The sequence below is a fragment of the Vitis riparia genome, chromosome 9 (genome assembly GCF_004353265.1).
Source record: "Vitis riparia cultivar Riparia Gloire de Montpellier isolate 1030 chromosome 9, EGFV_Vit.rip_1.0, whole genome shotgun sequence".
In the NCBI taxonomy this organism is placed as follows: domain Eukaryota; kingdom Viridiplantae; phylum Streptophyta; class Magnoliopsida; order Vitales; family Vitaceae; genus Vitis; species Vitis riparia.
Genome location: NC_048439.1, coordinates 1,953,308 through 1,975,497, shown reverse-complemented (window position 1 = coordinate 1,975,497; position 22,190 = coordinate 1,953,308). Strand labels below are relative to the sequence as shown.

The 22,190-nt window shown below is 36.3% G+C and overlaps 3 protein-coding genes across 6 annotated transcripts; 1 reads left to right on the top strand and 2 right to left on the bottom strand.

Annotated features, from left to right (window-relative positions):
• The first annotated feature begins 660 nt into the window (after window positions 1-660).
• On the top strand, window positions 661-8,200 carry LOC117921512 (receptor-like serine/threonine-protein kinase ALE2). 4 transcript variants are annotated; one of them, XM_034839404.1, is made up of 10 exons: window positions 661-1,411; window positions 3,188-3,313; window positions 3,422-3,631; window positions 3,758-3,859; window positions 3,967-4,074; window positions 4,185-4,556; window positions 4,857-5,141; window positions 5,586-5,978; window positions 6,113-6,356; window positions 6,467-6,953. In XM_034839404.1, the coding sequence occupies exons 1-10, from the start codon at window positions 1,336-1,338 to the stop codon at window positions 6,498-6,500; spliced, it is 1,950 nt and encodes a 649-aa protein (XP_034695295.1). In that variant the 5' UTR covers window positions 661-1,335; the 3' UTR covers window positions 6,501-6,953. The 4 variants fall into 4 exon arrangements, with proteins under 4 accessions (XP_034695295.1, XP_034695293.1, XP_034695291.1 ...); XM_034839402.1 differs by having other exon boundaries at window positions 6,460-6,953; XM_034839400.1 differs by lacking the exon at window positions 6,467-6,953 and adding an exon at window positions 6,983-8,200 and having other exon boundaries at window positions 668-1,411.
• A 598-nt stretch (window positions 8,201-8,798) lies between these two features.
• LOC117921514 lies at window positions 8,799-10,697 on the bottom strand. The gene is made up of 2 exons (XM_034839406.1): window positions 9,335-10,697; window positions 8,799-9,029 (listed from the first exon to the last, which is right to left on the bottom strand). The coding sequence occupies exon 1, from the start codon at window positions 10,041-10,043 to the stop codon at window positions 9,351-9,353; it is 693 nt and encodes a 230-aa protein (XP_034695297.1). The 5' UTR covers window positions 10,044-10,697; the 3' UTR covers window positions 8,799-9,029; window positions 9,335-9,350.
• A 95-nt stretch (window positions 10,698-10,792) lies between these two features.
• LOC117921513 (protein HOTHEAD) lies at window positions 10,793-15,837 on the bottom strand. The gene is made up of 6 exons (XM_034839405.1): window positions 15,415-15,837; window positions 14,507-14,885; window positions 12,450-12,760; window positions 11,789-12,174; window positions 11,122-11,690; window positions 10,793-11,034 (listed from the first exon to the last, which is right to left on the bottom strand). Exons 1-6 carry the CDS (start codon window positions 15,488-15,490, stop codon window positions 10,980-10,982), a joined length of 1,776 nt encoding a protein of 591 aa, XP_034695296.1. The 5' UTR covers window positions 15,491-15,837; the 3' UTR covers window positions 10,793-10,979.
• Window positions 15,838-22,190: the final 6,353 nt, after the last annotated feature.

Here is a 22,190-nt window from a genome sequence, read left to right as displayed (position 1 = left end):
ACCTCACCGACACATGACATGATACCCTTCAATCTTCATATGTGATTCCCATGCTTTGAGGCCATGCCCAAGCATCATTTTCTGCGTGTACAAGAGGTGGGTGTACAATGCTAGACGCCAAACACACCCACCAAACAAGTCCTCTGGTGGGGTCTGTCTGGGCTACAAGTTTTAAGCTTCATTGGCTCATTACACCATAACCCCATGTCTCACCCAACAGCATATGTTTAGCCCGATCAACGCCTTTGCAAAACATACTGTTTGAAGTGTTTTGCGACTGGTAGGATGAGCTTGAGAGTGATGGCTACCTTCTTAGTCACACCTTTTAATAGCTGCAAACATCAAACATTATCACTCTAAACAAATATCTCGACAGAGTTTAAGTCTTTAGATGAGTGTAACGCATAAATAGAGATAATCCGTATGCAGTCAACATCATATGCTTAGCCCTAATCTACCTTCATAATATTGGGTTAGCCCTTGGGAAACATGTTTCTTCAAGCATTTTCAAGGGTTATCCCTTTAATATCTGCAAACATCAAATATTACAACTCTATAAATAAATATTTTTATAAAATTTTGAGTTTTTAATTGAGTATAATGTATAAATATTTTTAATTTTATAAAAAATTAGAAGGTAAAAAGATAATCCATGTTGAGAAACATGTAAAGTTTGAATCTTTGAAGAAAAATTTAGGAAAGCAAGTAGTTTGATTAGGGTTTAAGGAGGAAAATTAGTGAAGTAGAAGTAGGCTTGTGAGTGGGCTATATGAGCCTATAATTAGGAGTTCGAATAGACTAAAAAGGTGGTCAATGATTCAAACAATGAAGCAAAAATTCGGACTTTCAAGCTTGATATCTTAACAACCATAATGCTTTTAGAAGACACTTGCCCACTTTCTTCCTTCCCATCTACCTCTGTGTGTCCAAAAGTGATTTTTCCTTAAAACTCTGCAACTGTGTTGTTCTGCTTTTCGCTTGATCAGGTTTAGCAAGTTTTAATCATCCATGTCAACAGAAAGCACTATTGTATTAGATTTTTCAAAGCTCTATGGACTTCAGAGCTCAGTCTCAATAAAACAACACTTGGGTTATCTCCACCTAACCTATTCTTGTGCTTTCACTAAGTTGTCTTCTCCTTACTTTTCTGATACTATTTGTGGGTCTTCTTTTTCTGTAATCTAAACACCTGTTTTGTTGTTCCTTAAAGATACTCACATCTACCCATGTTCTAGTTCAGTAGATTTTTCCAGTTATTTATTAATTTATCTTCATTTTGGTTGTTCTTGGAATGGATGGGCAAGAGGGGGATGATCAATCTTGAGACTTGATCTGATGGGGATGCCATTGGTGCTTCTGGTGATGACACAATGCTTGGCATTCACTGCCTTGTCAGCTCATGGATCTGCAGGTAATGGGTTTGAATTTAGATGCTGTTTGGATTGAATAATGTGTGTGATTCATGTATACATTTGATAATTCTGTGTGGGTCTTCATGAATTTTGGATTTGGAGTGGATTTGGGGATCTGGGTCTTAGAGGAACTAAAATTATATGAATTTTGCTTGTTTATTTCATATGTGAAGTGAAAACTTGAATTTCTTGGTCCATCGTTACTATCTTTGGAATGCCCATGGCTGCATTGAAGCAGGAGATCATTTCTTGGTTGGAGCTTGTAAATTTTCGAGTTTTCGAGATCGGTTATTATCAAATGCGACTCAAATCTTGAGATTGAATTTTCATGTTCTTCCCAAAACTAGCATTGCTGACAATTCACTTAGTACTTGTAGCAGTGACAGATTTCTGGGCAACTATTGACCTTCCATTCTGATCACCTGGTTTTCGGGTTTCTGGGACTTATCAATTTCTGAGTAAATTCAATCACCAGTCATTTAAATACCAAGCATAGGCTTTGGAGCCAGTGTTGTTCTTGTATACATTTCAGAATACGGTGTCTGAACAGACCACTTGTCTGAATCATCTTTGCTTCTGATCCAGCATTAACTAATGACACTTCCGGAGTAATCTAAGCAATGCTAGAAATTTTTCATTTGCCGAGGACCGGGGTTTTAATACCTGCCTTTAGAACTTATGATTTAAATTATACTTGTTGTCATCATCATCATCATCATATTCTCAGATGCTCCATCCCTTTTCACCCAGCATAAAGTCTTTAGGGAGGCCAACACATTATCAAAAGCTTTAACTTTTTCTCCTTTCCTAGAAATTTTAAAAAAAGTGAAAATGGGCTTCTTTTGAAGCTCTTTCTTCCAGCTCTCACATTATATCAACAGTGATCAATAACATCGGCCCTTTTTTTTCTCCTTTTCTTTTTTTGGGTATTGCCAGCTGCTCATGGGCTTCAACTTTTCAGATGTGAAATCCTTTTCATGGTTGCCCATATGAGATGCCGGGAGTTCATCAAGTTACTTTTCCTTGAGTAAAATGTTGGTGCTGTTTTTTCATCTTAGTGGGAATCCTTTCTTCAACATAGTAGTTTGCAAGTCCTTTTCATCTGAGATTTTCTATCTAAGAGGAAATCATATTCGGAGAATTAGTGATTATGGGAACAAGCAATCTAATCAAAGTTTTTCTTCATTTTATTTTTATCAGGGCAACCAGATTATCTGCAAAGATTATTGGTATTTGAGTACTTGGCTTAGACCTTTTAGCCTGTCGTTCCCATGGAACCACTGAATCAAATTGGACACTGCTGAAAAAATTGGTGAATTGTACTTGGTATATGTCTTCAAAATCCTGGGATAATCATCTTGGAACAAAAAAAGTATACGAGTGTTGGCATGGATACAATACTAATTTAGATTCCTGCTAGAACTGGTTTGAACTAAGCAACTTTGGTTTCAAGCACCACCCTGAAGAAATTTTCACAAAACCACCAGCCATTCACGCAATCAATCAGAAATATTGTGCTGAAGTTTCAATCAGTACTGGGATATTTCTTCTCAAAATCTTATGTTACCAGCAGTTCCCAGTTCCTTTTTTTCTACTTCTTTTGAGATGAAATAAAAAGGGGATTATTTCATGATAGTAGATACAGTCACATCCATAAAAAAAAATAAAAATGAAGAATCCCAATTGTCAAATTAATGAAGCAAGTGGTTTTCAGCAATTTTTTTGTATGCCCTGTACCTTGATTGACCAGATTTTCTCCCATTTTTGTGCCATAGATCCTGCAGTCTCTCCTACATCAAATTCTCTGAGCCATGACAGGAAAAAACATGGAACGGTAGCAGCTGCGCCTCCAAACAAAGAGTTCCACATCTTACAATCCATGGAGCATTCTCCAACAGAAGGTATTTTGTCACCGTCTATTAGTGCTTTTCTCTCTTTCCTTTTTCAAATATTATTTTTAGGCAGAACTGGAGCTCTACTCTAAAGCATGCATTCTTTTCCTGGTGTAGCCCATCATCCCCACCACAGAGTGAGGCTGTCCAATATTGCTGTTCCACCCTCTAGTTTGCCTTTTAAACATCAGGCGAAGAAACATGTGCATGGTTCCGCATCTTCACCTACAACCTCATTTTATAGGCATCATCATGCAAGGAACAAGTTCCGAAACTCTGCTCCTTCACCATCTTATCTGCTTTCTCCACACCCTTATAGCCAGCAAGGTAAGGATTTCTAACCGAAAAGAGCAGAATTGACTCCTTATATAATACTACATTCTTGAATGTTTGAATCATCAAACTTCCTTTTTCTCCTTAGAATATTTTCTTTTTTCTTTTTTAAATTTATAGGGCCTTCAGTCTCCTCATTCCACTCTCCTGTTCCTTCATCAACAAGCTGGGGTTCGCCTTCACCTGCACCATCACCAGCACCTCTATCAAGACCAATAAACAGTATGGAAAAACTCATTTTTGTATTGGTTTATCCTTCGAGTCCTCTTCTTCTTCTACAGTGATTATTAATAAATACCATGCTGTGATCATGTTTTGTGTCTGCAAAGTGCGTTTTCATCCACCGGCAGTTGCTCCTTTGGGTTCCTCCCTGAAGAATATGAAGACTCCACCGCCACCACTGGTTTGGACATTACCACCTCCACCTCCTAATGAAGGTATACATACACTTGTGTCTCTAAATTGAACTGCTATTTTATTCGATTTGGTATCTTGACTAAATTCTTATTATCATCCAAAAATTGACACTTCTGCTCATACTCTGTAGATTGTGCATCATTGACTTGCACAGAACCTTTAACATATACGCCTCCTGGATCACCCTGCGGTTGTGTGTGGCCAATTCAAGTTAAATTGCGCCTTAGTGTAGCACTATATACTTTCTTCCCCTTGGTCTCGGAGCTGGCTGATGAAATTGCTGCTGGTGTTTCACTAAATCATAGCCAGGTTCGCATTATGGGAGCAAATGCAGCCAACCAGCAGCTAGACAAAACTATCATCCTGATCGACTTGGTACCACTTGGAGAAAAATTCAATCATACCACTGCATTTTCAATCTACAAGAAGTTCTGGCTCAAAAAAGTTTTTATAAAGACTTCCCTCTATGGTGGATATGAAGCATTATATGTTCGATATCCAGGTAATCTTGATATTTTCTTAGTGAGTTTATGGAAAACTTAAAGGAAGAATTACTTCTCTAGTCATTAAAACTCAATAACTAAAACAATATCATTGCCAAAACGATACCTGTAAGTAGCATGTAACATCTGCCTACTTACGGAAATAAACTTTTACTTTTATTCTCCTTGCCCTCAATTGACATTTGTCTTGGTGCCCTTGAAGATAATTCTTGGCTTCTTCCTTCAAAGTTTGCCCGCCCACATTTAGGGTGTTCCATATCTTGTTTCTAATTTTTCTTGTCTGAAACTATTCTCTATAGGCCTTCCACCTTCTCCGCCTTCAAGCATTGGTAATATTGATGATGGGTCATACTCAGGCCATGGCAACAATGGAAGGGTAATGAAACCCTTGGGGGTTGATGTGCCTCAGAAACAGAAACATGGGCTTGGAGGAAGTATGATCACTGTGATTGTTTTATCATCTGTGACGGGTTTTGTTATATGCATTGGAGTTGCTTGGGTTTTGGTATTGAAGTGCAGAGGTCATGTTCATCAAGCTGAAGATATTCCACATTCTTTGATTTCCTCCTTTGCAAAACCATCAGGTAATACCTTTGCTGTAAAATTCTCTAAATTCTTTACGAAGTCATTAATTGTGTACAAGCTTTTAATAAGTGCTGGAAATATGATATGTATAAATAGTCCCGAATATGTGGAATATCATTATTACTTTTTTTTTTTGGACAAATTTCCTAACCATCCTGAATAGTTCCAAAATGATTTTCCTTCTCAAAGTCTTTGTTGCTTTCTTGAATCATTCCTGATCTTCTTGCTGATTTTATTTTGGTATCTGGCTTCCTGACTTTTCCTCACGAAGTTCTTGTTTATGAAAATTTCAGACTTATTTGTTGCCACATTGCAAGATGTTGAAATTTGTATGGTTATGCAGAGTTCATTTTCGGATATGACCAACCAAAAAAAAGTTTTTTTTCCCTTCTCAGGTTCCATGGAGTTCACTTTAAGCTATGTAACAAAATTTTATCCTGCAGGGGCTGCTGGGTCTATGATGTTGGGAAGCAGGACCAGTTCTACATCAGTGTCCTTCAGTTCTGGGGTAGTGACATACACCGGATCTGCTAAGACCTTCAGTTTGAATGACATAGAGAGGGCCACAGATAACTTTGATGCTTCAAGAGTACTAGGAGAAGGTGGTTTTGGTCTTGTCTACAGGGGCATTCTAGATGATGGAGTGGAGGTAGCTGTTAAGGTTCTTAAGAGAGACGATCAGCAGGGTGGCCGAGAGTTCTTGGCAGAAGTTGAGATGCTTAGCCGTTTGCATCATAGGAACTTGGTTAAATTGATTGGCATCTGCACTGAGGAGCATACCCGCTGCCTCGTCTATGAACTTGTTCCAAATGGAAGTGTGGAATCACATTTACATGGTAGATACAACTTCGAAAAAAATAAAAATAAAAATTCTATCTTAAAATTTGGATGAAATTTTAGATATTTTTTTTTATTGTTGTTTGATTCTCTGAGAAAATTCTTTGAATTTGTTGTTTCTGTCTAATATCAGGAGTTGACAAGGAAGCTTCTCCTCTTGATTGGGGTGCACGAATGAAGATTGCCCTTGGTGCAGCACGTGGTTTAGCATATCTGCATGAAGACTCTAGTCCTCGTGTTATACATCGGGATTTCAAGTCCAGCAACATCTTGTTAGAACATGACTTTACACCTAAAGTTTCTGACTTTGGTTTGGCTAGAACAGCACTTGACGAGGGGAACAAACATATCTCAACACGCGTGATGGGAACTTTTGGGTACTAATTTCCTTCACCCGCTATCATATTTACTCCCTTACAAATTTTAATTTCATTGCATCCAAATTTTCTCCTTTATAACCACTAATATGGTTTGTTTTAGGTTTCAGGCACTGCAAAAGACAGAAAAGACATACCTTCTGATTCAACAAAACTAAGATTTAACAGAATATATGGCCCAACAGAAAATGGATATTCAAAACTTGATGTGTTGGATATGAACTGATTTCTCTTTTGTAAATCAGAAATATCAACAATAATACTCCATACCCAGTTAGCAGATCGAATCCAGAAACATGAATTTAAGCAGCGGCATTTCTCTATAGCAAAGCACATCATCTTCCATACTTTTTCCATATTCTTTTTGCCCTAAACTCACCTTAGGCTGCTCCTGAAAAAGATCATGGTATGCTAATTTAACCCGGCTTTGTATCCGTTACCCAGGAAAATTATATGCATAATCCATGATTCCATAATAGAACTTAGATAATCATGATGCTACCCTATTCTTAAGCATTATCAGTGGCATATTTTACCTGTGTACGGTAGTTTCTTTTTGTCGTTGTTTTATTGTTTTGTGCTTTAAAATCTCAAGTCTCTTATCCAATAAACTTCTTGTTTTCCAGCTACTTAGCTCCAGAATATGCAATGACTGGCCATCTTCTCGTGAAAAGTGATGTTTACAGTTATGGTGTAGTCCTTCTTGAGCTCCTAACAGGAAGAAAGCCAGTGGACTTGTCACAGCCACCAGGTCAAGAAAATCTGGTTGCTTGGGCTCGTCCACTTCTCACAACCAAGGAAGGCCTAGAAACAATCATTGACCCAGCTCTGAAGTCAAGCTCCCCATTCGATAGTGCAGCCAAGGTAGCAGCAATTGCATCAATGTGTGTGCAACCAGAAGTGTCTCACCGTCCTTTCATGGGTGAAGTTGTTCAAGCCTTGAAGCTAGTGTGCAGTGAGTATGATGAGACAAAGGATCTAGCATCAAAAAGTTTCAGCCAAGAGAATTTGTCTATTGATGTAATTAGAAAGAGTAGTAGAGTCTTGGGTGAGCTTCTGGAAGTTTCACACGTCCATCACCCTGTGGCTGGCTATGATTCAAGTTTTGATACAAAGATGGCGCTATCAGTATCAGATTTGGTGAGTACCTCGATGGGATTTGAGGGTCAAGACTCTGGATCCTTTAGGAGGTACTCGAGCTCAGGGCCTTTGAGCACTGGGAGGAGAAGGGAGTTCTGGCAGAGACTGAGAAGGTTGTCTGGCGGCAGTGCAAGTGAGCATGGATTTTCATTTAAACTGTGGCCTCGTTCCAGTTAAATATTTGATGAAAGGCCCATTTAGAAGAATAATCTCTTCCAACAAAAGTGTACTTCACTTTCATGAACAACATAGGATCTCAGGACCCATACGATGCAGCACCATCCTAGGAGCTTGGAAGATTTTGACTTGCAACGTTCTCTGAATAATGGCTTTGTTGATGATGTGAAGCTCAAACCTGGTGAAGCAGTTGGTTGTGGTGTATAGCTTGTAATCAAAGGCATCATTGGGCAAGTACTTTGCAAGACTTCCTCAAGTATCATCAACTCGGTTTGAACCAAAATAAATCTCAGTTCCTGCCCTTAAATTGTTTTAGTTGCTGTACTTGTGGTTGTTTGAAACTGGGAAGACTTCTGAAATCCTTCTGTGAATTCAATGCTTCATCTATGTACTGGGAAAATATTTAACACTGCCGTCTTTAAGTGTATGAATGGTTCGCATTAGTAACATAAATTAAATTCTAGTTTGTACTTTTGTAACCGTGCTTATTGATATACTATGGCATGAACCTCATGAATGTTACTTAACCCCCTCATGAACTTTTATTTCTCGTGACAACACCTGCTTCTTAAATAGATTCAACCCGACTGCAGTTGGAGACAGTTTCAAGGAAGAACGACTTCAGAAGAATACTAGAATGCTGAGGGGCAAAAAAGAAGCATTCTGAGTTGGGACTGAGGACAGTGCATCAATGGAGATACCAGCAGGTAATTCATCACAAACCAAAATTGAGAATATATAATACTTGTTGGAAGCCTTTCTCGTTAGGAATTAGAATAATGAGATTGCATTTCACATTACAACTGGTATCTCTACGTAACATGTAGTATAAGTTTTTAGTTTAGATATCTGTTTGGCAGTGTGTCTGTTTCCCATGTTGTGTATCTTATTTTGGTATTGAAGGGTTCATCAGTATGATATTGGCTCAGCCTTCTGAGTCGAGGGTTTATGTCCCATGTGTGGAAACAAAATCTTGAGCAGCAGAAGTTGGTGAAGTATCCAATAAAGAAATTGGAAGTTTGGCAAAATATGCCAAATTTTTGTTGACGGTTCTGTGAAATAAGTGTCATCATCTCATGAATCAATGAGAATGGTTTAGAGGGTGAGAAGGAAAATGTGCAATGCTTAACCGAAATCCACACTTTTACTAGAAAACAAAGATGGGAAGAAATGTTTAAGGTACCGGAAACTTGGGTGACCTAACCTAAGGTGCTGCAACATTATTTCATCATCATTAGCCTTGATAACATCTAAACTTTGTACTCTTGCATGCCCACAAATGCTTATTTCATCTTCAGACATGTAAAGTCCCTCAAGTTCCTTGTCATTGCAAATCATCTTCCCTGAATGTGGATCCTGAAATTCACACATAGAAGAGGAGAATTTAACTAACATAATCAAGGATTATGTTTTTGAGAGAATAATTGATCCTACAACACAAGATAATGAGTCATCTGTAATTTTAACCTTGAAGTTTCCTGGATATAGAGAGTAAAAGTATGTTTGATAGTGATTCTGATTCTAGAAAGGTTATCTAAAATCGATGCTAAACGGGTTCTAAGTTTCGAACAAAGAGGAATTTCCGGTCATATGATCAATTGCCACTGAATCAATGATCCAAGGGTGACATGACTTGGCATTCGATGCATTGACGAAGGTACCTTTTTGAGCAATAGTTCAGGAAGGAATATCACTGGACGTGTTTTGGGATTGATTAAACAATTTCCACCATTGCTCAATATGATATTTGTTGAAACCTGCTAGATCTACTCGGGAATTTTGGGGATTTTCTACTGCAGCTGCAGTTTGTGGAGCTCTTTCGGATTGCTTATTGCTGCGCCAGTTTGGAGGTCTGCCGTGTAGCTTCCAGTAGTTCTCTCTGGTGTGATTTGTAAGACGGCAGTAAACACACCATTGCTTCCCTTCCCGTCTCTGGTTGCCAGCATTATCAGGATTTTTGACTGCCAAGGCTAATGGCTCCACTGGAGTATTGTTCTGTCTTCCAGAATCTCCCACCATAACTCTTCTCCGACTTTCCTCTCTTCTGACGTCGGCAAAGATCACTCGGATGGAAGGGAACGGCTTCTGGCTAATCAAGTGACCACGAACATCATCCAGACTTTTATTCAATCCTGCAAGAAAATCAAACGCCCCCTCTTTTTCAATGCTTTTCCGATACTGCAGGCCATCGTCAGCACACTTCCACATGAGGGTATCCAACATAACGAGTTCTTGCCAAAGCTCTGATAACAGGCTGTAATATTGAGTGACCCCCATGTGCCTTGCCGAAGATCTCGTACTTTGGATTTGAGTTCGAAAACTTCTGCAGAGTTCTCCAGATCCGAGTACATTTCCTTCACTGCATCCCATAGCCCCTTTGCCGTTCTGTGGAAGAGAAAGGTAGGCACAAGGGAATTATCAGTTTCCCAAGTATGGTGCTGATACTCATCTTCCTTCCTCGGTTCCTTGACACTTCCAGTAATATACCCGATTTTTCCTCTACCCCTGATGGAGATGATTGCAGACCGGGACCACTGAGTGTAGTTTTTGCCATTCAATTTTTGAATGGTCCATTGTTGATGAGACGAATCTGAACTTGTTGCGTGGACCACCGAAGCTTGTACAACCTCCGGAAGTATTCATTTCACTTCCTAAAATGACTGCACTCTAAGAATGCGGTAGTAATTTTAGAAAACATTTCTAACATTTCTAACACATGAATGATACAAATTTTTAAGTATTAAAATATTAAAAACACTTTTTCAAATCACTACCAAAAGGATTCTAAATCCTAACAAAACCCCAAAACCAGGAAACTAAGTTATGAGATGATACAACAATCTTATCCCCTAATAATTCAACCTAACAAACTCAAATTATTCCTACTTATTGGGATAAGACTAATTCTAGCTTTCCAACAGTGATCAACAGAGAATTCTATCAATAATGATTGTAAGTGATTCTGTGTCTCCATTAATCAGGTGTGACTTTGCCTGGCTTGTGCAGTTGGGAGAGGACTACCATGGATGCCCAACAATATGGTATGAGGATGGAAGCCAGGAAATTGATCTAAGAGATATATGCTTGGGAAAGATGACAAGCGAAGAGAGGAAGATGCATCCATGAATACCAGCAGGTAGATTATCATTAACAAATATAGTTGAGAATTTATATTATGGACTTTCACATTTTCGCAAGCCTTCCCATATATATAAACAGCTTACTAAGAATTAGAATGACAAAATTACATTTCCACATTACAACCAACACCTCACTTTTCTGCTCCCTTGTTGATCGTTTTGGCCTTTACACACCAGCTGCTGCTCCTAATCTCTCTCGTAAAATCTTCAATCCCATGTACCTGCACACATATCACCAAAAGAAATTACATTTTCTTTGAAGATGGTTCGGGTTCATTCATTTCTAAACATATAGGTAATGATCTTACCTGCCCATCATCATCACAGTCGCTTGAGGGTTAGTGCCTGGTGACTCCCTAAACGTTGAACCATCAATTACTCGGAGCCTGTGCACACCAAGAACCTTATATTTATGGTCTATCACCTTGCCCACATGGCATCCACCATGGTAGTGCCAAATTGTGATTACAGTGTCTTTGCAGAACTGCTCCATGGACTTGGTGTCGTTGGTGTGTTTAGGTACAAGGTTGATATTAGCCTTGACACTCATGTTAAGCAGCTTATCCAAAGTTTTGTCATCACATTGGGTGTAGTTCATGAAGTGTTGTGTTCTCACAATCTTCTCCATCATGCGAATACCTTCAACACATCGTTGTAGGTCATACGGATGGCTGAAGTAGTTGAAGGTGATGGATGGGTTGTCATCAACACTGGTGTTGATCAGCTTGAGGTGGCCCTTTGAGAATGGGCTGGCTATCTTTTCTAGAATGAAGCCTCCCATGAATGCCTCGTGTGGCAAGAATTGCTTGCCTGCTGCATAGTCTTGAATGGCTTGTGCTGTTCTTTGCCTTGGGGGAATAGTAGAGAGCTGCCCAATCTGATTATACAAAAAACTGCAGTTAATTCAATGGATTTTCTGATTCCTCTATAAACTAGGGGTGTATGATCGATTTCTAATAGAACACCAATACTAACCTCTGCTGACATCATTCCATGGTCATACCGAATGCTATCAGAGGACTGTCCAAATCCACTGCTGGCTTCAATGTAGACACCCCTCTTTGTAATTCCTACGGTTTGTATCAGGGACTGCTCCACTGGTCTATTAGTAGGAACGAAAACCGTGTTCAAGGGATTATCAGACAAGCCTTTCCCAACAAATCTATTGTCGTGCACCACTGAAATGTTGAACTTCTTAAGCTCAGCCTTTGGTCCAATGCCGCTTAGCATTAGCATTTGAGGACTCCCAATTGCCCCGCATGACAGTATTATTTCACTTCCTTGCCTTCTTGCAAGGAAGGCTTGATGTTGGTTACCATTTTCATCCTTGAAGATGACTCCCACTGCCTTTGGCCGCTTTGCTGTATCAGACATTGTTAGTTCATCAGTTTTTTGCAGGGCTATCTTGAAAATAGCAGGAACTTCAATGATCATTTTGCTTTAATATTAAGGATATAGAGAAACCAAAGTACCCTATAAAAGCCTTTGGCTTCAACTTCCATTTTGTTATAGATTGCTCTTTACAATTAGCTTGAGAGTGTTATGTTTCGTTTCTTGTATTGCATGTTTTATTGTATGTTTTGCCTTGTTTCTGCAGAGGACAACATATAAAGTAAATTTCAAGCTTTTCGCAGACCTGTTGTGTTGAACATGATCTTTTGAACCTTTGCATAAATCAGGACACTAAGCTTTTCAGGGTTCCCTTCAGCAAGTAGATCAGCAGCAGTGTGACGCTTGCCAAATTCATCAAAAATGGTACCACCAACCTTGGTTCCATACAAGTGATCAAAGGTGAACCCATTGAAAGGCGAGATCCCAACTTCCAAAAGGCTATCCCTCAGTGCCTTCTGCCATGGTGCAAGCTTCGGCTGCTGCACAATTTGCCTCTCAATCCAGGGATACGACTCATTCACCAGCTTGGCATCCCAGCCTGCTTCTTCAATATACCTACAAGCCAGGAAAAAGCTTCAGCATCAACACAACTTCCTCTAGTTTCAGGACTTCACACAGCTACAAGGGGTTTTTCAAAGCTGTGTTCAAGTTCTGTTACCAGGTATGTTCAAACAATATCTCTTAGCTTGCATCTTAAAATCAACCATATATCTCCTAGATCGTACATACTATTTGCCTAGTTGGGGAAAAAAAATGTATTTCCTTCTCAGGGAAAAAAATATGCTGCTAAAATATACACACATGGTACATGGTGCATGACACGCCAACTCACTCTTCCTAAAATGTTAAAGAGTTCTTCACAACCTAACCCATCTAAGAAATGTAATGTAGACTCAGTGGTATGGGAACACTGAGATGCATGTGACTTGTGGCCCCTTTGGGTGACAAATTGAGAGTGAGATGCCTATCTATTTTGAAGAAATGAACATATTCGCTTAGAGGGTTTAAGGGCCTGTGAGGCAGCAGGGGCCATAGGTGTAGGGTGAGGGAGGTGGGGTGTCTTTATAATCCTACCTTAAATGTATCATTTTTCTTTGGATCCACACAATCTTCTTAATCACTTTCTCGGAATGAGATCATTGGAAAGGGACCACACCAAGTATTTAATACAATCACCAAAGAAGGAAGATGGACTCATAAATGTTCTGATACAATCGTACTACTACATGCCATGAGCTTTCTATGTTCACCTTAATCACTCTTAAATGTCCACCAACCCAAGATCAAGGCCATTGGATGGTTTCCTGATCTACCAACATGTTAAAGACATGGCGGTCCGGTTTTGTGGCTGGTGGGGGCGACTAAGCACTTAATGTAAACACCTTTTCCATGTTATTAAACATTGCCATCATAGACAATTGACTAATATCAATGTCGAAAATATTCTGTTTGTTTTAGATAATGACTCCTAGCACCTCAACACATACATATTACTGAAATGGCACTTAACCACATGCTCAAGTTATTTTGGATGATGACACTAAAAATTCTTAGATTTTGCATCTGATTACCTGCCACTTAGTAAGGAGAAGGGCATATATTTCCAGAAAATAGCCAAAAAATAACACAGAGGGGCCCAAATCAATCCCCTTCTGATCTTAAGTACATTTCTCTCCTGACAATAGTGTTGTTTGGACAAGAAATAAGCACACTTAGGCTTTCTACATATTATGCATCGTCCAAAACAACGATTTTTAGCATCATACTGTGCTCTCCAAAGAGCAACTCTTCTCAAGAATGAGCCAGCGACTCATAGGCAGTGGCTTGGTTAAGGGAACCCAAGGCGCTACGGAGCTGAAGTAACCCATGAATGGGTGACGGTATTCTGCCTAAATAGTAATACCAACCAGGGAGAAAATATAGAATGAGCGTGGGGTAATAATTCCATATTGATCCGAACCAAACCATACGCTCCCATTTTTAATAAGATTCTAGAAGTACATGCACAGAGGATTTTCATTTTGAAGGCCAATTAATTGATGACTGGCAGCCCTAGAATTGATTTCTTGGACACACCCGGAGAGAAAATCTTATTCTTTTTCTCCCCAGCCAAACAACCCAGATCCAAATATCCTATTTTTTTCTCCTCAACCAAAAAACAACAGCCAGAAATGATGCATTCTAAACTGGGACTGTTAGAACCTAGGGTTAGGTGAAAATGGGCTTTCTCTTACCCCTTTATCAGAAAATATGCATATAGAGTTATCAAGTAGGAAAGAATTAAGAGGGCCTAACACATACCTTGTGCTTGCTCTTGTGTAGAAGCCAGCATTGATGCAAGTGCCACCACCCAAAACTCTGGCCCTAGAATTAAAGACCCCATCTGTTGAGATGAAGACTTGGGATGCAGAGGTTGGTGAAGTGTCTGCTAATGAAATGTGGAAGTTTTTTAAATATGAGACATTTACATTATCAAAAGGGGCACCACCTCTTTCCAGTAATAGAACACTGAAGTTTTGGGAGAGGGTGGCAGCAAGGGGACACCCAGCTGTGCCACCTCCCACAATTATATAGTCATAAGTGTTATGGGAACCGCTCAATGAAGCTGAAGGTGATGATGATGAGAAAGAGCTGGCTCTTCTGATAAAAGGGTACCGGTATTCTGATGAATTCTCCTTGCCTGCATTGCAATTTTCATGTCAGTTCCTTACAATAGCTCAGACCTGCTTATTCAGTGGTGATTTTATGCTAATTTAGACTGAATCTTTTATGTACATTCTAAAATTTTGATTTAAATATGAAGAAAAGAACACAAAGTGAACAAGAAAATGCATACATCAATCACTAATTTTCAATTCTTTCTTCTGAATTACACATTCAATTCAACTAAAATACAGGAAAAAGCAACTAGATCCACTAGGAAAACAGTTCAGACAAAAGAAGGGCCAGTGAAAGCAAAAACCCCATTTCAGCTAAGACTACCCCACAAGACGGAAATGAAAAAATGACCCATTTTCAATTCCTCCTCCACCCAAAAGAAGGCAAAGATATGAGAGCAAAACCTGAAAACCCATTTTAGCCAACACAACCCCAAATGCAAAAACTGATCCATTTCTAAAACCCAGAAAAGGAAATGGGGGAGAGCGATCAAGAAAACCAGGAACCCATGTAAGGAGAATGAAAGAAAAGGGAGTGGGGAGCACACAAACCTTGACAAGAAGTGATTGCACTGAGCCACAGAAGAGAGCAGAGAAGGAAGAGCTTCACTGCCCCAACCAAATCCATTGAGAGGCAGCCACAGCAGAGCCACAGAAAAGAAACCAACACTCAAAACACAGAAGAGAAAGCTGCTCCCTCAAACCCTATGTGGCTCCCTCTGGTTGGCCTTGTTTTGTGTGTACATACACATCCACTCTCACACCTTCACCACAAATATATACTCACAGACACACAGAAACCATCATATATTAATAATGAAGAAAAACCCACAATGAAAAAATGCAGCAGCTCTCAACCATATTTAAGTTCACAGAGAGCTCAACTGCTCAGTCATTAATGGTGAAATGAATGCTACAGTTGTGAGTAGGAATCCTTGAGCCATTTGATCTCTCTTTATTGTTGATCTCATCTTCTTCATTGAATTAGAGTTGGACAGCTCAGAAGACCAGCTTGCATGGAGGGGGATACACTGCTTTTTTGGATTAGTAAACCTTATTTATTCTTTAGACCCTTTTGCAAGCAGCCTTGATGGGGCCTGCATTTTGTTAATGTCATTGTCTCTGATTTTCAAATACGTTAGTGATTGATTATCAGCTTTCCAAGAATTCTAGAGGGTGTTTGGTGGCCAAATTGAAAACGATTTCCTCCTTTTGGGATTGAAGATTTAAGAAGAAAATGACACCCTTACTCTTAAGCATCACTTCATGCCTCATGGCTCATTTAAAAATGCAATGCCTCAATGGTTAGAAGATGATCCCACAATCATTGATGTGTTTGGTACCCACTCTCAACAACAATTTTTTTGCTTTTGAAAATAACAATAATATTTTTGTTATTTTCATTTACTTTCTAATAACAGTTTCAAAAAATAATTCCATAAATATGAAAAATGATTGAAAGTAAAATGAGTTGAAAATATTTCAAATTTTCGATCTTAAATCATTTTTTTGAATTTCTTTTTGCCAAGAGACCAGCCCATTAATCATTAATCTATCATTTTAACTCAAAGTTTGAATTCAAGATCTTTTCAAATAAAACCAATTGAAAATCCAACAAATATATTTTCATATTCCCAAGAACTTATTAGGAGAATGCATATACTTTAATCATTGAAAAGGTATTTTCATTTTGGGCAATGAAGCAGCTCACAAATTATTAAATTTGAAGTGGTTTTGTGAGGGTTTTTGAGATGTCATGTGATGGGTTGATGGAATTCATTGGATTTTGGGGGTCAACTCCAAGTGGGTAAATGAAGAGAAGTGGATTGGTGAGGTGAGGGGACAGTGAGAATAAATGAAAGTGGTGAATGGTGGAGTAATCCCCGTCAGACTTGTGATTTTTATGCAGTGGGATGAAACTGAACTCATCTTTGATTTTGTTCACATTGACCTGACTGGTCAGTTTGGTGAGTCTTGATGAAAGTGATTTTAACTCAGTGAAAATTATAAAGAAAGGCCAAAAGTTAAGACACCAAGAATCATTTCATTGAACATAACAAATGGGCCGTTGACATTTACACGTCTAAGATACAACAATTGAAAAGGATTAAAAAAAATGCTCAATGCTATATAAAAAGCAATTTAGAAATAGTCAAATTTGTTTTCGAAAAACAATATAAAATCGGTTTCTCTAATGAATTAAATGAATGATTACCTTTTATTTTGTATAAAATTGCATGATATGATTATTGTCTGTTTTGAATTTATTCAACCCTCTTGATTTTAAATGTATTACATTTTTTTTTTTTTTACAAACACAATATGACTATGGTATCATCACTTTTGATGTAATAAATTTCATGATTTTAAAACACGTCTGAATGGATTCATCGATATTTAAACTTAATTAGATATATGGTAACCGAAGAGGGAGAGAGATAGAGCAAGAACCCATAAAGTTACTCCACAAAAAACGTACCAATTTGGCTTGATTATTCTTGTGCCCAAAACAAATGGATAGGTCAGGCTATAAATGTGAAGAGTTAATACAATGGTGTCAATGCAAAGGTTCTCAATTAAGATCAGTGCGAACACCCTCTTTCAAGGGTGTGAGCCTAGTTATTTTCACCACTAAAAACAAAGGGTGTCCCTGCCCTACAAGGCTACGATCCCATATTCTGTAATCACCAAGCATCCACGCCACTGCCAGTGTGCCACACTAGCTGGTGGGGTCTCAGATGATGTGACCAGTGACCCATCACGAGCCCAAACTAATGCTCAAACCAAACCCACCTTCCAAATTTCCCTCTGCTATAAACCCATTTTTCCTTTTTGTCAGTTTCCCACTTGCCTAACAGACCACCCTGTGGAAAGGTACTTTTGGGCTCCGGGTTTTTATGCTGCGGTGGCGGTGGTACGACGACACAAACTTCCTGTCGTCCGGGAGAGCCGTAAGGGTCTTTTAGGCCTAAAATAAATGATATTTATACTATCGAAAGCATACTTTTATAAATTGTATTAAAGTCGATCATGGATCCCAGTATGAGAAGTTGTTTGACCTTATATAATGTATTTATCTATTTGATCACGCAATCTCATAGGATACAATAAACACGTTGTTTCTGAATGAAAGGGTATTTGTAATATCTTATATCGGATAAAAGGGAAAGTTCATGGTGCTATATAAATATAGACTCTTTTTAACCAAATAAACGTCTTTTAAAATCGTGGGGTCCTTTTCAACCCAAAACTCGAATAGAAAGACAAAAAAAAATATATATATATATATATATATATATATTTCATATGATATTTTAATTATTTTTTCATTTTTTAAAGTTATTTTAATAACTAATTATACAAACATGGGAAATTATTAAAAATAAACAACACATATAAAGTTATTTTTAAAATATATTTAAAAATATAAAAAATAAGTTAAAAATATTTCAATTTCCCATTAGTTATTTATTCTACAAAATATTATAAAATAATTTTAAAAAATTGTTTTCAAAAACAATTTTTAAGAATTATTTTTTAAAACAGTAACTAAAACTTTTTCCACATAGAGTTTCCCTGAAATTGTAAGAAAATGGGGCCTATTGATATGGTACTTGGACCCCACTGGCCTAAAATCTATGGGCTCCTTGGACAAATTTGTGGGTGAAACTGCAACTCTAGAAGTGAGTGTGGCTCATATTTTTTGGTTAAATTTGGCACATTTATGTATTGGTATGACTTGACCCATCAATGCCATCACGAGCAATTTGGGTGGATTCCATCTCCTTTTTTTAAAAAAAAAAAAAAAAAAAAAAAAAAACTTGCATTTTCAGACCACAAAATTTATTTTTTCCCAACCAAGAATTCATTTTTTATAAATCATTATTGACCAATTAATATTTCACTTTACACTTATTGTATGTCACCAATCACATGTTGAGTCATAAGAAATATGGGCCCACACTATTTATTTTCCTAGGTCAATGTCTCCCTCATTCCCACGTGAAGTGTGACCATATTTTTATCATATATTTCAAAATAATTATTTGCTCATTTATGTCCAAATAATACTAAATGACAATATTATATCATAAAAATTAGGTACAATTCTTAATTGATTATTTATTGATATGGATAAAATTATTAATATGTATATATGATTCACATTTCTAACAAATTTAATGACATGTTCTCATAAATTAAATAATTAGGTATGATATTTTTTATTGGGAGAATTACCCTAAATAGGTTGGGGAAACATATGACTGAGAAGAGTGGGTATATATAATAATTCTTTTGAAGAGTAGGGTGAAATTATGATTATTTTTTTAAAGACCTTATTTTGTTTAAATGTCAAGACTACCCTTAATAAGTGAAAAACAAAAAAAACAAAAAAAAAAAAAATCTTCTTTAACCCAACTGCAGCTTGGCCCCACAAGGACTCATACCCATATGGGCAATCGAAAACGTCGGAATGATGATCCCACCCAACACTATCGCACCTGACATGTTCTAGACGATCCCACCAACCACAACCCTCGTCGCGAGACCCCTAAACCAACCACAACTCAGCCTAGATGGCTAAAGCTCTTGTGCAGAAATTTGCAGACCGCATCTCTAAATTCTTTGTTTCTTTGGTAAACATTAAAATGCCTTCTAGTCTTATTGGTTTCCTTATGTCGGTATTGAAGAAGAAAAAAGGGAAAGAGGAAAAAACTCAAACACTTCAGGTTATGATCTGAAACCATCTCCACAAAACTTGTATTTTTGTGTGAATCTAGCAAGAAATCCATTAAAGGTAAGATTTTTTTTTTGAAAAAAAATGACAAAAAAAAAATAAAAATACGTCAGTTTATGCAAATAAATAAATAAATAAATAATTTAAAATTTGAATTGAATGAATGAAATGTTAATAATTTTAACAATGTAGATCTAAAATATTATATCTGAAATATTGAAGGAGGTTTTGAGAAAGAAATTACATTTTTTTTGTAAAATGTTATTGAATTTTTTTATTATTATTTTGGTCATATTGAATATGTGTTTTTATTTTTAATTTATTTTCCGGGTGGGTTGTTTGATATGATTATTATTGATTTTCATTGAAAAGGTTTGCACTTTAGTTTTGTTGTTGAGACTTGTTTGACATGGCAGAAGAAAAGAAATTCTTAGTTGTTTCATGCTTGTTTGGAACCACTTTGTTTGGCTATTTATGAACATATTTGGATTTTCATTGAAAACTAAAAATTATAATCAATTGAGACATATTTTATATAATAAAGAACAATATTTATTGTATATTAGACATGTATATGCCAAAAAACTCACAACTGCCCAGTTTCATAAGAAATTTGAAATTTTCAAAATTTTACCTTATTGTAATATATCGTAATGTTATTATATTTATATTGTAATTGTAGTGTATTTTTATTGTACATTTATATTTTTATATAAAAAAAACCCACAACTACCCAGTTTCATAAGAAATTTCAAATTTTCAAAATTTTACCTTATCGTAATGTATTGTAATGTTATTGTATTTATATTGTAATTGTAGTGTATTTTTATTGTGCATTTATACTTTTATATAAAAAAAAAATAATTTTATAGATTTTTTTATACATCATTGGATTACCATCAACAACTTCATGTATTGAAATTATAATAGTGTATTTTTGTTGTCTTTTTATAATTTTGGCTTGCAAGGATGCTTTATGATAGGAATACAACATGATAGCTTAGAAATGCTAATTCAGTAAAAAACGAATTCAATATTTTGTCATTTTGGTATATTATAATATATCGTAATGTTAATATTTTTTTCATTGTAACTATATTGCATTTGTATTGTACTTATATTTTATAATTGTCAGGAAAGAAGATGTACTTCTCAATTGGTAAATGAACTTGAGAAATTCAGGGTAAATTGATCTAATAAAAATGTTAGGTCTTCATAAGAATTATCAAATTTACCCACCATTTTCAGTAATTTTTTTTTCCCAACCTACCTTAAGGGTAATTCTCCCTTTTTTTATTTTGTGATCATTAAAGCTATGTTTGGTTCTCAAAAAATTTGAGGGAAAATGCAAAAGAAATAAAATAGAGAGAAAAATTTAAAGGAAAGAAAAAAATGAAAGAAAATAAAAAATAAGTTTAAATTTAATAAATTATTTTATATATTTTCTTATACACATTTTATTTATTTCTTTTTATTATAGAAAAATTAAATAATTTAAAAATATATAAATTTTAAATTAATTTTAATTATATTTTATTTTCTTTTATTTTTTCTATAGTAAAATCAAATATGAGAAAACCAATTTTTCCTAACATTTTTTTTTCTAGTATTTTCTTGGAACCAGACATAGCCTAATTAGTTTATCATTTCCTTCTAAAACAGACAAACAATAATTTATTAGGAAGTTTCTAGGGCAACTTTTGACTTGAAATTTATTTTTTTTTGGATATAAACTCTAATCATATAATTAATATTAGAGCCAAAAGGAATCCTCTAAGTAGGACTTCCATAGCAAGTCAATATTGAGGCACATGGAAACCATATGAACTTATGAAATCATGTGGACTATACTCTTCTCCAATTTCTATCACCTTCTTCATTCACCTCAAGGCCATGTGTGACATAAATTCATGCCAACTCACACACACCAAATCAATCTCATATATTTATCAATTTCAATTAGTGTTAGTTGTATCATTGATCATTTGATTATTAAAGCTATACAAGCTCAAATCATAGACTTTCTCGATAAAATAGATCAAAAATTATTTGGACTGTTTCCAAAACTCAACATGTTTTCTATTTTTGTTTTTGTTTTTTGTTTTTACTTTTTTTTTTTTTCATGCTAGAGTATTTTATAAACCAAGATAAATATCAACTAGTCCAATAGAAAGACAAAAAGACGATTTCATGTGCTTTGATTCAAGAACACTACTAAAACATTTCAAAGAGGGTATGAAAAATATGAATAAGGTATGAAAAATATTATTGTAGTCCAAAAAATAAGTTTTAATGCAAAAATATAACAAAAAAAAAACTCTTTTAAATTATAAATAAAAGAAAAATAAGACCTACCCACTTCATTCAATAAAAATAGTCATACTTATGAATTAAAATTAATTATAAATCCATCAAATGTTGCATCCCGATCCTATCTCTTCATGCATAAATACAATAAAAAGATTGATGATTGGGTGATGTTTACAAGAAGAAACAAATGAGAGGATGTTTTGAGACAAGAGGGTTTTGAGGGATGTTTGGTTTGTGGCCTCACTTGGGTCATTGAATGCGAATAAAGAGAAGCACATGT

Bases quoted from the DNA above. Each gene is read 5' to 3' on its own strand.
- LOC117921513 (XM_034839405.1), bottom strand. From the start codon at position 15,490: ATGGATTTGGTTGGGGCAGTGAAGCTCTTCCTTCTCTGCTCTCTTCTG. The intron at 14,886-15,414 runs GTTTGTGTGCTC...ATTGCAATGCAG, and splicing joins TGCAATCACTTCTTGTCAAG to GCAAGGAGAATTCATCAGAA. The intron at 11,691-11,788 runs GTTAGTATTGGT...TTGTATAATCAG, and splicing joins ATGGAATGATGTCAGCAGAG to ATTGGGCAGCTCTCTACTAT.
- LOC117921514 (XM_034839406.1), bottom strand. From the start codon at position 10,043: ATGGGATGCAGTGAAGGAAATGTACTCGGATCTGGAGAACTCTGCAGA.
- LOC117921512 (XM_034839400.1), top strand. From the start codon at position 1,336: ATGGGGATGCCATTGGTGCTTCTGGTGATGACACAATGCTTGGCATTC. The intron at 3,860-3,966 runs GTATGGAAAAAC...GTGTCTGCAAAG, and splicing joins TCTATCAAGACCAATAAACA to TGCGTTTTCATCCACCGGCA. The intron at 5,979-6,112 runs GTAGATACAACT...GTCTAATATCAG, and splicing joins TGTGGAATCACATTTACATG to GAGTTGACAAGGAAGCTTCT.